Source organism: Megascapheus bottae, chromosome 1 (genome assembly GCF_031878675.1).
Source record: "Megascapheus bottae isolate mThoBot1 chromosome 1, mThoBot2.hap1, whole genome shotgun sequence".
Taxonomy (NCBI): Eukaryota; Metazoa; Chordata; class Mammalia; order Rodentia; family Geomyidae; genus Megascapheus; species Megascapheus bottae.
In genome coordinates this window covers 14971796-14988744 of record NC_143509.1, presented here as the reverse complement: position 1 = coordinate 14988744, position 16949 = coordinate 14971796, and the positions used below count along the sequence as shown (strand labels likewise).

Here is a 16949-nt window from a genome sequence, read left to right as displayed (position 1 = left end):
GCTTCTGGGAGTCAGGGTGAAGGTGGGCTCTGACATGCTCACCTGTGGTTGAGATGGACCCTCTCCAATGCTCTTACTCCTTCCTGGGTTGAGAATGGACCCTTTCCAACAGTCTTACTCCTGGTTTGAGATGGACCCTCTCAAATGCCCTACTCTTGGGTGAGTCTACAACTATGACCTCTTCTTTTCTGCCCGACAAGCAGATATGACTACAAGAGCCATTATACCCAGCTCCATTTGACCTTTTTGAGTAGGGTCTCTCACTGAAGCCTGGGCTAGCACCAGTTGGACTATTTGTACTTTCTAGGGATGATAGTCATAATCCACCATGCCCAGCTTTTTATTGGCTGAGCTGGAGACTGGCTGTTCTTTTTCTTCTTCTTTTTTTTTCCTTTTTTTTGCCTAGGCTCTTATACAATCCTTCTGGTCTCTGCCTCCTAAGTAGCTAGCTAGGATTCCAGGTGGGAGCCAATGTACCCAGCTTCTTTTCATAAAGGTCATCTTCCTAATATAGAAAACCTCTGTCTCTGTCTTTCTCTTAACAGGGCATTTAGCCAGGCACATCCTATGCTCGGCATGCTCCAACTCCCAAGTGCTGGTTTTGCAGGCATGTGTAACCATGCCAGGCCAGAAACCTCCTCCTCCTTTTGTGATGTAAGAACCTCACTTTTACAGAACTGAGCAACACCCACATGCATTATCTCCAGTGGGACTCCCACAAATGACCTTAAAGGGGGCCGGGAGGGGATTCCAGCCAGAGAACAGAAGCTATATCACATGGTCCAGCTTACCACGTGATGCAGATGTGGTAACCAAGTCTCTTAGCATTGCTTTCATGGCCACCTCACCAAGCTCTGAAGTCTGTCTTGGGCAGAGAGAGACAAGGGTGGGGAGAGGGAGGGTCTAGAGGGCAGGAGGGAGGGTCTAGAGGGCAGGAGGGAGGGGCTAGAGGACAAGAGGGAGGGGACAGAGGGGAGGAGGGAGGGGACAAAGGCGTGGGACTGGGTGCTGCACCCCTCTGCACACCAGGATAAGGAATGGTGGATGAGCAGGCCAGTGGTAACAAAGGTTATTTCTTTGGTACAGACAAATCTTCCCGCTAAACCTGGCTTGGAGTGGTTGTGGGGTTTCTACCCTGGCCCATCAGTGCATTTCCAGAAGGTGCTGAGGGAACTGAACAGTCAGCCTGCCCCCAGCCAGGGGACTTCTCCAGAGCCAAGAAGCAAACCAGCTCCCCCTCTCAGAGCTGACAGGCTTTCCCTGTGGGGCCCTGAGCATGGGAGACAGTAGCCTGGCAGTCCCTCAAGCTGGGCTTCCAGCAAAGGACAACTACTACTCGTGACAAAAGAAAGCAGGACAGATACTGCTCAGCCATCACTGGGTCTGCCACAGTGGTGATGGTCTCAATCTTATCAAAACTCTGGGACATAAGAACAGGTGTTCCAAGAAATGCAATGCTTGACCCCCCCCCCTTTGGTGGCATAATTAAAATCTTCAAGAAGGCATTTTTCTTTTCTTTGTTCCCTGGCCCTAGCTAGCAAGACAGGAGTGGATGGGATGTCAAGTTCTCATAGATGACATAGTATTGAGGTTAGAAGAGGAAGAAAACCCTAATCGGGGCTTCTAGCTCCATCTACTTAGGAACTGGCCTTGGACAAATCACTTCATTATCAGTTTCTGCCTCAGAGAACTGTGGGCTGGTGACAGAAAACTGTCCAGTGACAGCTGAGGCAGAGGGACAAAATAAGTCTCACCAAGGACAAAGAGAAGCTGCCACCCCACTTTCTTCCTCAAATATCTCCACCCTCAAAGTCAACCTCTGGAACCTTTCTCCCCCAGGGGAGGAGGAGGCTCCATTGGAGAACCTAGGAGTCCGAATTCATTTCCACCTGGAGCACTAACGGGAGTGAGGAGGTGGACGGGGCTACTCACAGCAGCCTCTGCAGGGTCCGCTGCTGGTACACCTCATTGGTGCAGTACTTCACATAGGGGTCAAAGGTGGACGCTGTATGCTTCTCCACAATGTCGCTAATGTCATCGATGACGATGCTGCTCTGAAGCCTTGCTTCCAACTCTGTAAAGAATCTGGAGAATACAAAAATTTTGAGTCAAAGCCAGCATCAGCAGAAAACTCCAGACTCCACTTCTTTTTTTTTTTTTAATTTTCTTTTTTTTTTAAAAAATTTTCTGCCAGTCCTGGGCTTAAACTCAGGGCCTGAGCACAGTCCTTGGGCTTTCTCAAGGCCAGAGCTCTACCACTTGAGTCCACCGCCTCATTTCTGGCTTTTTTCTATGTATGCGGTTCCAAGGAATCAACCCCAGGTCTTCGTGCATGCTAGGCAAGCACTCTACCACTAGGCCAAACTCCCAGCCCTCCAGACTCCATTTCTAAACCAACAAAATGATGGAGAGGAAGCATGGCTCAAGAAGTAGAGCACCAGCCGTAAACAAGAAAGCCGAGTGAGAATGTGAGGCCCCAAGTTCAGATTCTGATTCCAGGTCTGTATCATCCCCCAACAACAAGAATAAACAGTATATGTCACTATTTTCAAGAATTCTTCCATTTCAGAGAAGGGAGTAGTACAGGTTGTATATTTTACTATGTTGAAAACTGCATAAGCAAAACATGTTTAAAAAACAACTTGGAAATCAATCTAACTCTGCATGTTCTTTCCTTGAAAAATAAAACATAATATCCTAAGCCTATTAATATACATGGTATTTAACTGTGTTCATAGTTTATTTAGATTGAAATTTAGTACAGATACATAGATGAACAGCAATTTAGGGTTGACAGATTTGCTATATGTATGCTCACACACACACACACACACACACACACACTGTATGTGCACATTAATGTGTGTGTATACCATAGATAGGTAGGTAGGTAGATAGACAGACATATAGACCCACAGACAGTGAGTATCCATTTGTGGAGACCTCGGTGGTTTCTACCTTCTGGCCAGAACCACACTGCTACGATGCCAGGGGACCCAGAGACAGACATGGCGGCATGAAAGCAGACAGTGTGGTTACAACCCAAGGTGAAGTTGGCATGCTGGGTGGGAGCTGAGCAGAGAGTCGCTCCTGCCCTCTGGACACTCACAGCCGGACATCTTACTAATGGGCCTTTATCAGGCATGGCAGAACTCAAGGTGAATGCTGGCTCTTGGGACAGCCCTCTAGGCCCCTTTGATGCCAAGGAGATGCGTGGTGGGGGCTCTCTGGGAGCTGCAGATTGGGAGCAAGGAGCCAGAGAGATGGGAGATTATAGATCAGTTCCTTTCTACTCCCTCCCAACTCTGGAAGACGGCTGGGTCTGAGTCTCTTCACCAAGGGCCTAGGATTAGCTGTGTCTGGGAACTAGCACCCTCCTGGAGCCTCTTGAGCAGGATGGCTGGGAGGCTGCCAGGCTCCAGGGAGAGCTCCAGGTGCCTGCTCCCACACATGGCCCAAGTTCCTCCTTCCCAAGCCTCCCCGAGCTGTATGCTTTCCTGTAGGCCAGTAACAGTAAAACTCCTCCTGTGCTCTGGGAACTGCTCTAGAAAATCATTAGGCTTTACAAGAGGGTAGACAGGGTGGGCAGGACAGAAGGGGAGGCCATTTGGAGGCCCCAGGCCTGCTACTGGCTGTGGAAATGAGGGCCAACTTGTGGGACTGAGCTTGTAAGCCCTAGGGAGATGGACTGGCTCTGTCAGTTCATGTGAGGACAGGGCACATCCAGCGGCACCTGCTGATCAGTGAGAGGAAAACCACTTGGTGTCAGGTGTGGTGACAATGGTGATGGCACTGGGCCAATCAGGGAATGGCAGGGTAAATCATGTGGCACAAGGCAGGCCGGGAATGGCAGGGTAAAGCCAGGAGAGCAGTGGGCTAGGTAACAGGCCATCAGGAGACCAGGATGGCCTGGTAGAGCCAAGGAGCCCTGAGGCCTGAGTTGCTCCTCCTGGCAGAAAGGGTGGGGGTTAGAGCATGAGAGGCATGGGCAGTGGTGAGGGAGACTGCCGGCTTCCCCTGGGTATAACCAGGAGCCAGTGGAGGCACACAGAACCAACACATCCAGGATGGGGAGGACCAATCTTGCCCAGTTCCAGGTAGGCAAGTTGATGGCTGGCCAGCTAGATTCCAGAAAGACCCAGCAGAGGGGAGTCCAGGAGAGGGTGTCTAATAGGGACCACCTTTACCCCAGTAAAGGTAGCAGGGAAGTCAGGAAAGACACTGGGGGTGTCTGTCCCCCCAACAGGGGCAACAGGTGGGTCCTTAAACTATTCATGGGGACTGGAGGAGACAGGAGAAGCAGGAAAGACGTGGAGGGGCTCAGCCTGGGATGTGTCTTAAAGGAAGCATGAGAATCAGAGCCACTGTACAGGCAGAACTACGAGCTACTTTTCAGAAAAGAACAAGGCTACTATGTAATCTGTCAATTCTACTAGGTTTTCTGACGCAAATCTTAGGGGAAAAGTTCAATAAAAACAGAAAAGAGAAGAAACCATTTGTAAGAACATTATGCAATAATTCTAGCTACCAGATACCTCCCAGGTGAGTTCATTTTGCCATTTCTTTGCCTTGAGCTGTTCAGTCTGAAATAACGCAGCAACATAATCTCACAGCAGCAATATAATCACTTGGCCTTCCCAGAGAGAAGAAGCAGTCACTTGTGACTGTGAAAGGCACCAGAAGACAAGGCTGGAAGCAAGGTGCCCACCAGGCATCCGTATGTTTTACTCATTTCACTTCCACAGGCTCCAAACAGAGACACCATCTTTTATTTTGGCATTAGTGTAACTATGAGACATAACTTGAGGCTTTCTAAGTGAAATGATGGAGATTCATTATTTGGCAAATTTGCATGTGTGGCTCTCTGCACTGAGTTACAGAAAAGAATTAGGTATAATATCAAGAACTGAGATGGCTACTGGTTCAAATAAAATCTGAAGCAAAGCCAGGAGCTCCGGCTGCTGAATGACATGTAGAGAGTAGCTTCCTTAGACAACTTTTTAATGGAAATACGTAGATTAGCACTGTGATATTTTTTTTTTTGGAACAATACCTTCATTTTTCTCTCTTTGTAACATTACCAACATGGCTATGTTTCATAACCAAAGCCGCACCACACAACATTTCTTCCTCTCCTTTTTTCTTTCCTACCAAATTTAAGCCCATCATAAAGCCTAGCTTTTGAGGGGCCTCTGTGGAGCACAGAGCCCATCCTGTCCTGTGCTCTCACAAGCCTGATCAGCAGAGGGTGGGGGCCTGGGCCAACCCAGCAAAAAGGCAGTAAAACCTTATGGCAACTCAGAAGCTGGAAAAGGCAGTACCTACCTCTTGGCAGCTGCACAGCAGAATAGCAGGCCAGGATAGAACCAGGCAAACACTTGAGACCCTACCTGAAAAACCACTGAAGCAGAAACAGCTGGAGGTGAGACTGCCTGGCAAGTGCAAGGCCTTGCCCCAACAGTGCCAAAATAAAAAAGGGATCTTTAGTAAGTGAACTCAAGATTTTGGAAAACGTTAATTTATAAAAGGTTTAGCATCTACTAGATTTCCCTCCCTCCCTCCTTCCCTCCCTCTCTCTCTCTCTCTTTCTCCCCATCTCCTCTTCCTCCTCCTCCTTCTTTTTTGGCCAATCCTGGGGCATGAACTCAGGGCCTGGGCACTTTTCTTGAGCCTCTGTGCTCAAGGCTAGTGGAGCCACAGCACCACTTTGGAGTGTTTTTCTGAGTGTTTTATTGGAGATGAGAGTCTCACAGACTTTTCAGCCTAGGCTGGCTTTGAATCATGATCCTCAGATCTCAGCCTCCTGAATAGCTATGATTATATATACACGAGTTATGGGTGCCTGGCTTTGGTTTTTGTATATTAGCCTACCTTTTGAACTGAAAAGCTACCAGGAGGGGCATACCATCGCTTCCTTGGGGGCTTGAAGAGGTGATCCTGGTCTGCTGCTAGGGGCGGAGTCTCCTGAGGCCTTAGGAAGCAGTCAAGCCTCTTGTAGCCAGTCCTGCCCCACCTCTCCCTCCCTAACTGCAGCCTCAGCAGGACAGAGGTCTCCCATCTAATCGGTGCAGTTTACAGATGATCTGAACACAGGAAAAAGTGAAAACCCAGCCTTTACCCCTGCTCTATGACCCATGGTGGTCGAGCCATCTTTTCTTTCCTTTTCTTTTTTTCTTTTGTGGGTTATGGGACCTGAACTCTGGGCCCGGGCTCTGTTTCTGAACTGTTCAGCTCAAGGCTAGAGCTCTATTACTTGAGCCACAGCACCACTTCTGGTTTTCTGGTGGTTCATTGGAGATAAGAGTCTCATGGACTTTGGTGCCGGGGCTGGCTTTGATCCTCAGATCTCAGACTCCTGAGTTGCTAGGATTATAGGTGTGCCCAGCCATCTTTTCTTAAAATAGAGCATTCCTTGTTGTCAGGGAAGGGTGAGTGAGTGAGTGGATACTGGACTAGCTAGCTCCTGAAGGAAATGAAGGTGTGGGTTCCCAAAAGCCTGTGATCCTTTAGACATGTGTGCAGGCACATACCTGTCATGTGCATGTGTAGTCACATAGACATGTATGCACATATCTGTTACACGGATACACATGGTTACATGGACACATACACGCATCTGACATGGATATACATAAACATTTATACTGATATTTTAGCAATAAACTCATGCAGACAGCGCCACTGCTGTAGTTATAATGACACAGTTATACAGACTGCTGACCAACAATACCAGATGGTCAAATAGCCTACCGACTGACCACAGCTAGACAGGAGCAAACACTGCCAAACACAAAGATGCCAACAATCACAACAAATGGTGAAGAATACCACTCAGGTATCCATGAGACCTCCATTAACAAAAGGTGAGCACTTCCTTTGTCTATTCTGGACAATTCGAACTTTTATCACATCAAACTTTGCCTACAACTCAAAATGTAACTTTGTTGGATAAACATATTCACTGACCTTATACAAACATCCAGTAAAATATATAGGAGAAAGAAAGTAGCTTTGCTTTATTAGTCTTTTGCTGCATCTGCCTTTTAGATTTTGAATACTCCTCTTCCCCACAAATCACTTTCCTGCCTTTTCTTATCAGCAGCTTCTGCCAACTTCACTTTCTCCAGACACTCTTTCCCTCACCCAAAACTAGTTTGACATCAGCACACATGGTGTGGATCCTTTCACATCCAGACCCTGCTATTAGTCAGACTTCTGGGCCTGAGATATGGTATCAAAGCCACTCTGAGAAACTACCTTTGCTGAAGGGCAGCCTGCCTGGAGGCTCTCCTGCCTCGCCAGGGCACCAATAGGAGCTGGGAACAGATGACACACCCTCTGCCAGGAGGGGGCCTGGTGTGGGAGCTGTTCATCATTCTGATAAATGTTAGTTCCAAACCAACAACAGCAGCTGGTCACAGGGACAAGGACAAGATTTCTTCCCTGTTCCAGTCTCAGGACCTAGGGGATCCAGTCTTCATGGTGAAGAATTCATTCATGTTGGGACCATGGGAACCAAACAGGTAAAGCAAGCCAAGATTCTCCAGCATCAACATCTGAGTCTCCACGTACAATGCCTCTGACAAGCCTGGAAAAAGATGTTCTCTCCAATGGCATGGACGGGGAGTAAGCCTGAATCTAAATAATTATCTCTTTTCCCTTATCTCTATTGGAAAGGGTATTTTAGGAGCAACAAATTATCTCTAGTATGTAACTCTCAGAAATATGGTACACCAGTCTCCACATTTTTTTTTTTGTTGGTTGTGGGACTTAAACTCTGGGCCTAGGTTCTGTCCCCAAGCTAGCACTCTACCACTTTGAGCCACAGCTCCACTTCCAGTTTTCTGGTGGTTAACTGGACATAGGAGTCTCATAGATTTTTCTGCCCGGGCTGACTTTGAACCATGATCTTCAGATCTCAGCCTCTTTAGCAGCTAGGATTATAGGATGAGCCACAGGCACCTGGTTACATCAGTATTTTGATTGCTTGATTTATTATTAAATAAGTAGGATGTTCTAAATGAGTAAGACTCCATATCCTGATCACAAGAGTTTTGTGGAAATAAGTTACATACTGGTGGAGAAGACAGAGAGGGGAAAAGTACAAGTTCAAAACAGAAGTTTTCAACATAAGCTAGTCTTGTTAGCTAGGGGACAGAACTGAGATGTCAAGTTCGGATACTGTCCATTTCTTAAATCCCAGAAGAAGACAGTCTCATATTCTTCTGCCAGATGTTCCAAAACTGTAACCCAGCATGGCTAAATCTGTGGCACAGACTTAAACACCAGCCTCTCCAAGAATCCCAAAGAACACCACTTAGCAAAATCCATGAGTACTTTCTCCCTGCACCATCTCTTCAGCAGGCAGACTGGGTTAGTCCTCTTCCTTCAAGGCAGACCAGCCACAGAGGGCCCCCTGGGACATACTTTGTAGGGACACACATGCGTACACAGACAGTCAAGAGGCCTTCTCCAAACGCACAGCAGACGGGGATAGCAAGGAGCAGGTCAACACAGGGCTCCCATTGTGCCACGTGCAGTGCTTGTTCCCATCACTTCTCGGCTGGAAAAGAAATTCCAGTGCTTTCCCAATACAGAGACAGCTTTTCTGCTACAAAGACACCTTTGTCTGAGTCCCCCACAAGTGACCAGGTCAGTCTTAGCCAATCTTGACATTTCTGTGGACTCTTTCCATCAAATTTTTTTCCAAGTCGAAATCATTTCCTGAAGCCTTTTGAAATCCAAGGAAAACATCGTACAGATAAAGTATCTGTTAAGCTCTTTAACAAATGCCATGCACCATCTGCATGTTCAAGATATTTTACTGTAACTGTACTTTATTTAAAAAGCTACCAAGAAGGGGCAGGATGGTGGAAAACACAGAAAATTATCATAATGAGTGCTGAAAATGCAACACAGTATTTCATTTGCCTTCTCAGAATACAGAAATTTTAAAGAACATGATGTTTTCACATCCTCTACACAAAGCCGACATTCTGAAAATTTTAATTTTGATAAGACACTGCTTGGTATTTATATTATCACCTAAGGCACAAGGGATTCTTTCATTTAAAGTCCTACGAAGAGTTGCAAATCTTTCTTCCAAAGTTTATTTGGAGACATCAATTTTTTTTCAGACCAAGAAGTGAAAAAACTATCAATTGAATGAAGTCAATGCCTTCTTGATGTACACAGCTCATCTTCAGCTCCCCAGACACAAATCATTTCAATATCTTGTTAATCAGATGGGTTATAAACTGTGGGTCACAGGCAAGTCTTCAATAATGCAGACACATTCCAGACTGCTTGTGAAGAAGTCTGTGTGTCCAGGGGCAACAAGGAAACATACTCTGAGAGGCTCACAGAAAACAAGGTGCTTTTGCCATCCCATTTGGGGTCACAGACATTCCAATTGAAGACATGGGTCTGACTCTGACTCTGGTAAGAACAAATTCTATCAGTTTTCCAGAGATGAAATCCCTAGCTGAACCCTAAAGTGACACTGAGCTCTTTAGACTAAACTCTTACCTGCACTTAAAATACTGCACATGAGCTACTCAGGAGGCTGAGATCTGAGATCTGTGGTTCAGAGCCAGCCCCAGAAGACAAATCTGCGAGAACCTCCTCTCCAATCAACCAGCAGAAAAACTGGAAGTGGAGCTGTGCCTCAACTGGTAGAGTGCCAGTCAAAAGCCATGCAAGAAGTGGCACTGTGACTCAAGTGGCACTGTGACTCAAGTAGTCTTGAGCACAAAGAGGCTCAAGAACAGCGCCCAGGCCCTCAGTTCAAGCCCAACAACTGACCAAAAAAAAATTTTTAATGTCATGCAAGAGCTTAAGGATTGAGTTCAAGCCCTTGTGTTTGTGCTTGCACACGCATGCATACACGAGCAGTCCATGGTGAATGCACTCTGAAGAATCAAAAATCCAAAAGTTTCAATCCCATTTAAGCAAACTTCAAACAAAGCCACATAATTAATGTGGTCCATAATCCCCTTACCAGAGAAGGGAACAACTGCCTCTACCAATCCTGTGAGGAATTCAATCCAATGGAATAATAAATATGTTTAGAGGAACACAAAATCAGGGCCCAGCCACTAACAGCTCTAGCCATCAGAAGTACCATGTCATGACAAGCAGGCCATGCAGGGCCCTACAGAACTTGCTCTTGAAGTCATCACTCATCCTCTTTGTGCTGAATCAAGGGCCAGGTCCCATGTGTACATGATGGCTTTTCCCCTGCCAGAAACCCTGTACCGCCCTTCTCCCTTCAGTCAAACTGCCACACAGTGGTTCAAAGCCCACAGCTGAAATGTAAGGCAGAAGGAACACTTCAACCAAACTCCAACCATTGTTAACCCCTCTATTGCTCTCTCTAACCCTCCCCTATCATCCAGCAAGTGGCGGGGAGTATCCCGTGACACTCTATATGCAGACATAATGGGCTGTGATGGGCCTAGTCACTGTCAAGTCCGAAGGTACCAAATACTCCTGGTTTGTATGACCAGGAATGCCCAGTAGTTAAAGGACCTGGAGATCATAAAGCATGGCATTCCTAATTTGAAACAGAGGGAGGAAGTCGGGAACAGGTGAGGTGACGGAAAGTGGACCCAGGGCTGAGATCAAAGACCATCCAGGCACTGAGTCAAGTTATTTGGGCCTCACAGGAACGTGGGGGTTCTGACCTTATCACCCGTAGGCCTGCAGAGTGCCTCCCAGTGGGCAGACAGGGTTGGCAGGATTCCAGCTGCCTTCCCACTATGCTGACCCACTTGAGTAGCCCAGGATGCCCAGAGACAGAACGGGAACATGTCAACTGCAGAGCAGCCCCGGACTGCTGAGGGGCAGCAGGTGGATTGGGCTATGAGCCTATGCCAGGAAAGTCATGGGGTGGGGGGGAAGCCCCGGTAGAAATGCCACTGCTGCCATCACAATCAAACCATGCTCACAGGAAGCCTGCCGCATCACCCAGACCCACAGTAGGCACAACACTGCCGGCACTACACACGCTCACCAGTCTTCTGGAGTTCTAATCTTCCTTTCACTGAACCCTTCCACTTTTCAGATTCCTAAGATCCTTCCTCCTTTGAGGCCCCAGCAGGACTGGCTATGGCTCTCATGGCCTCAAATCTCCAGCACTACCTTCCAACTGAGGCCCTGGCCTGGCCTCTGCATACCAGCACACTATCCTCTCTGTGCCTGCACACTACCTCTTCCTGCCCTGTCCTCCCTACCTGCACACCACCCCCCTTCCTGTCTGGCCTCTGTATGCCCACACACCAGCCTGGATACTGAACAAATGTCTCCATATTAGCAGTGGTGTAGTTCTTTGGGATAAAGAGGACTTCGCCCTCTGTTTCCTTGTCTTCGGCTCTGATCAAGGGCCCTGGTGCTCTTCCTCATCAGCAGCACCCCAGCTTGCCCTGTTGGAGGAAGTGCCCTGGCCTGGAATGCCTTACATACAACCTGGGTGTGAACCTGCAGCCACTCCTGGCCCCAGAGGACCACCAGTCACAGGACTGCCAACTGGAATGTTCTGGAAAAGGAGGCTCCACAAGTGTTGACAGAAAGAATGCTTTACAAAGAAGAAAAGAATTTGGTAGACACATTCCACTGATAAACACACGCCCCGAGTCAGAGAGATCTTTGTCTCTGGTAAGGACCTTTTGGTATTATTTATTGGCAAATGAAGAACCTGGGCCCTTAGAACTGGATAGCCATTTTAAGCCTGGGTGTGCAGAATGTACACAAAACCTGCATTGATAGACCACAGCCTGGCTGTGTTGGAAAATGCTTTCATTCCAAGTAGTTTCCACTTAAGAGCCACTCTCCTGCTATGCGGGGTTGCATATACCTCTAATTCCAGCACCCAGGAGGCCAAGGCACGAAGACCATACAGATTCAAGTGCAGCCTGGACCACACAGAGAAATCTTGTCTCAGCAAAGGGAAAAGAGTCACCCTTGGTTCAACAAGTAGGCATATCTACGTTCTGTCACAAAATGAGTTGGCAAGTATTCTGATGACTCTGAATTTTACAAAGGCTATGTGTGAAATAACAGAAGCCGTATAAGACACAAGATTGTCTAGGGAAGCCAGATGCCCTTGGCTGGAAAATAGCAGGCTGCACACTACAGGCAGCTATCCACAAGAAAGTACTTCAAGTGAAAGCAAATCAACAGTCTAAGGAGACAGATGTTTCTTGCTGTATCCTTTAATGGGAACTGAGAAGTTTGAGTTTTGACTGGCAAGTGATTTCATAGAAACATATAATAATGTCCAAATAGCTGGAGAATCTTGCTGCTGAAATAGGAGTGGCATTTTTTATAGAAGACTAGCTACTCAGAAGGATGAGAGCTATATCACTATAGCTTGAAGCCAACCCATATAGAAAAGTCCAAGAAACTCCATCTCTAGTTAGCCAGCAAAAAGCTGAGTTGGGGGTATGGCTCAAGTGCCTTTGCAAGCTGAGCAAAGGCAAAGCCCTGAGTTTAAACCAGTAAGTTATATGAACTTCAAAAAAAAGGTAGAGCAAACTTGTTGGCTTGACTTCTATTTCTACTTAACCAAGAAAGGGAACAGACACACAACTCTACTTCTGTGTCCTCACACTGAAGACAGAGACAAACCTTGTTGAGATTAATTATGAGAAGAGGGAACAGGTTGATGGAGCAGCTGCAAGCGCTAGACTATACTTCTGTAAGGATTATTAAGTTTTATGGAGCTTTAATTGATATATAAAGTTGGCGCACATTTGCCCTTTATGCTTTTATAACTTCGGAATACCTAATAACTTCTTTGAATATGTCTTGTTTTGTAGATTTGAATTTGTTTTACTTGTCTGGTTTTCTAGTGAAACTAAGTCTTAAAACACTCCTGTAGGGCCGGGAGTTTGGCCTAGTGGTTAAAGTGCTTGCCTAGCATGCATGAAGACCCGGGTTCAATTCCTCGGTACCACTTACATAGAAAAAAGCCAGAAGTGGTGCTGAGGCTCAAGTGGTAGAGCTCTAGCCTTGAGAAAGTCCAAGGACAGTGCTCAGGCCCTGAGCTCAAGCCCAGGACTGGCAAAAAAAAAAAAAAAAAAAAACACTCCTGTAGATCAAAAGGCAACAGAGAAGTAAATGGTGCATTTCCAAGCCTGTGGCAGCAGCTATTAAAACAAACAAACAAACAAACAAAAACCCCTTCACACCGCAAAGTACACAGAGCAAGAAAAAAGCCAGAGATGGTTGAGATGGAAACTCAAGCATTCACACATAAGCTGACTTGAACCTTGCCACCAGTTCTACTATAGACAGATGTACATTGTCCAGCTGATGAGTGAACAAAGGGATAAACTGAAGACTAACAGATCTGGTATCGACCACCAACAGCACGCTCTGTGCCTCCCGGGTGCAGCTACAACACACATGGCCCAGAGTCCTCAATACATTTGAAGTAAAAAATCTGAAAATGAAAAGAGAAACTATGGATGCACAGACATGCAATGACCTATGACTGAGCTAGAAAAGGAAAAGGAGGACGGGGCTTACAGTATGCCACTGTTTACCTTCTAAAAAAGTGCATTTTCTTACATAATCATAAACTATTTCTAGAGAGATACCCAAGAAAGAAAATCCTTGCTTGGTTTTCTTCCGTGACCAACACAGCTCTTTCTTTCTTTCTTTCTTTCTTTCTTTCTTTCTTTCTTTCTTTCTTTCTTTCTTTTTTCTTTACAATAGAATCTCTGGATCTTTAAGTTTAAAAACAAGTGGCACTATTAGTATCCACACACAAATCAAAAACATAACATTAACAGGGAGAATAATTATTTATGAGAAAAATATTGTACCTATACAGGGAGAAATACTTAAGCAAAGTAGTTGTTCATGCAAGTACCATTTTATCTACTTTTTATGAGAAAACATAAAGCACAGAATAGATGCAAGAGACTAAAAACACTCTCACATTCTGGCAATTATCTACAATTAATGTGTTAGACACTCACTGGCTGCTGCTGGCTGTTCACTAACATGGACCGAACCCTGGAGCGAAATCAACCAAGGGTGTTTAGGACATTGTCAGAAGGAAGAAAAGGGGGAGACCTCAGAGAGTTGTGTGCTGAGACACCACTAAGCCCTCTGCCTGCCAGCACCCACCCCAGCTGACCATGACAGGATGACGGGAACTTTACAAGCCCATCTCCTAAGAGACAGCCTGGTGTCTGTCAGGAAGCAGCAAAGCGAGGTACACTTACTTCCTGCTTGCTTCGCAGACGTCTGAAATATTGGAGAAGAGATGGTGCCTCTCAGTTTTGGTCATGGTGTCACTCAGCTCTTTAGAATTCTTAAACATTTGTATCAAGATTTCCAGGCTGAGTAGGTAAGAATGTTCAGAGGATATGACTTCAAAGATTGCCTGGCAAGAGGGAAAAATGAATGTCTTATTAATTATTTAATCGAAGAACTAAATAGCATGCTTTCTAGGCTACAAGAATAGTATAGTATTTTAAGAAGTACAAAAAGGCATTCAGAAAAATACGTCACCAAACTTTTGTCTTTATATAAAAGATATATTATACCCAAACCTTGAGAAATTGTCGGTCTCTTGTGTAGACTGTTTTCTAAAAGGAGAGAACAGCAGTGAGTGAGACCAAGCTTTGTCTTCTGAGGTCAGGCAGGAAGTTAGGCTTGTCATAAAATCTCAGTGTGGCATTAATTAACCTGCAGGTCACCCACTCAGCCCTGCTATAAAGCATGCTGCCTCAGGCACTGTAAGGACTCCGTAGCCTCATACATCTGCTTCCATGACACATCTGCCTCCGTGACACATCTATCTCTGTGTGTCTGCCTTGTGAGTGTTGGCTCTTTTTCCTGTCTTTTAACTGGCATGCAGTCCACGACAACACCAGTGCATGAGTATAACTGGACCTGCTCTCAAAAGGCTCCCCCAGCCTCTGGGATTCTTTTCTCTAGGCTCATGCCATTGAAAGTACTCTGTCCAGCCAGTCACACTCCCTGCCCTCCATATCTCCAAGAAGGACTAAGGCTCCTCTACGAGTGTCATTGGTGTCAGGTGCATGATGGTTTCACTAATAAGGTGACCTGTGAAATGCATGAAGAATGCACCTAGCTCCTTAACAGCACTGATTTGGATTCCCCAAGAACAGCACTGCAGGGAAAACTCTCCTGGCCAGTGGTGAACACCCCTGCAGGCCTGGGACTGGGGCCCCCAGAAGTCATGCCATCTCCCCACTGACCTCAAGGGCTCCTGCCTCAGTGGAGGCAGGATGGAGCCTGGAGGCACCGGAAGGGTGGGTGTCCATCTCTTGATGAGTGGGCCATCTTTGGGCCTCAGGATAGGAGTGCTAGCTGCAGCACTCCTTTCCCATTGTTTGCTGGTAGGCTTTTAGAAACCCTGGCCCTGCCTATGCTGGTGGAGCTTTGCTGCAGGTGCTCTACATCTGGAGAGTAAACAGTGAGACCATGAAGAGGCTCCTTCTGTCAGCACTACTCACCCCTAGGAAAAACTAGGTGACTAGAGAAAATTCCCCCTGCCTGACCAAGAATAATGGATGTCGGGCAGCTGATGGATATAAAACCTTGAAAGGACTTCAAATATTTCCAGCAACAAAAGCTTTTATAATCAAAGCCAAGACACAAAGACTGACACCCCCTCCCCTCTAAAAAGATCTGATGAATTACACAGAATCGTCCACACACAAAAGTGAACAAATGGTCACACCAATAAAGCAGGTGTGCTAATGACTAAAATACCCTGTAACAGAGACATTAATAGCAAATCAGATGGGAACTCTTCAAAGAGTTTGGCGGGAATAGACAGGATTAATGAAGTCAGGTGGGAGGGTATCAATATTGCCTTATATGGTAAATATGAATAAATATGTTTAGAATATAACAGAAATAGATCAGTCCAAACAGACATGATTTAAAAGAACAGGAATGTTTGAACAGAATTAGAACCTCAGAGAAGCCTGTCCACAAAGAGAGAAATGTGTATGGCACAATGTCAGGTAGATGGTACCTGCCATCTACCACTAGCAAAATAAACGCAGACTTGAAGAGGTGATTTTACAGCATGGAAAGCTGCACAGTGGTTGGAATGAATGGTTAGATGGACACACACTGACATGGACACATCTCAAGAGCAATGCTGGATATATAAAGTGGAGAAGTATGCGATCGCACTAGAGCCCGGGATGGGTCCGTACCTCCTGTCTTTTTCTTTCCTCTTGGCTCACTGTCTGTGACAAGCCATTTCTTTTCACCTGGAAGAAAAAGCAAAATTGAGTTGAACACACTGACTTTGACAGCTTCGCTATTTACAGAAGGCCAAGGCCTAACTCTCCTTGCCTACCAAGAAGAAATGAAGGACTCTCGGAGGCATGGCTCAAAGGTAGAACACCTGCCTACCTGCAAACCCTGAATTCAAATTCCCAAAGTGCCAAACAATAAAAAGAAAAGAACTCATTCAAGATTTTGAGATTTTGTTCTTATAGCCCTCAATAAACATTTAATCCTTTTAATAAATTAGCATAGTCAACAAAGAAAAGACAGTGTCCAGAACACAATCCTATCAGCCTGGTTTTATGGTCCCAGTCTCCAGCTACCTACAAAATACACATCAAGCTAATCTCCCAAGGAACTTGAGACCAAGGGAAGAGAGAGAAAGGAATGACCTGAGGGTTCACAGGCCAGGATTACACACACATCACTAAACCCTGTTTCACACCGACACTAATGGAATGCCCATGCTCTTTAGAGAAACCTCATCCAACAAGAAAAAAACTCATCCCATTCTAACACAGGCAGCCTTCTAACACATTTAAATTCTTTTTAGTGTGTTTAAACTTGACAGGTAGTGAGATCAATCTAATATTGTCTGGCCCAGCCACAGAGCCTGCAAGGCTGACATGCCAGCCAGTACTAGGAACCTGAACATGGTGTGACAA

The 16949-nt window shown here is 46.0% G+C and overlaps 1 protein-coding gene across 2 annotated transcripts in view; it reads right to left on the bottom strand.

Moving 5' to 3' along the window:
• The window catches only part of Arhgef26 (Rho guanine nucleotide exchange factor 26), a 64613-nt gene that overhangs the window by 25993 nt on the left and 21671 nt on the right, over positions 1-16949 (bottom strand). For both annotated transcript variants that reach the window (XR_016536452.1, XM_090337881.1), the window contains exons 5-7: positions 16209-16265; positions 14235-14395; positions 1933-2085 (exon numbers count right to left, since the gene is read on the bottom strand). Coding sequence is in view for 1 of the 2 variants with exons in the window: in XM_090337881.1 (XP_090194007.1) it covers positions 1933-2085; positions 14235-14395; positions 16209-16265 (371 nt within the window). In the remaining variant the exon portion in view is untranslated. The remainder of the gene's footprint in view (positions 1-1932; positions 2086-14234; positions 14396-16208; positions 16266-16949) is intronic.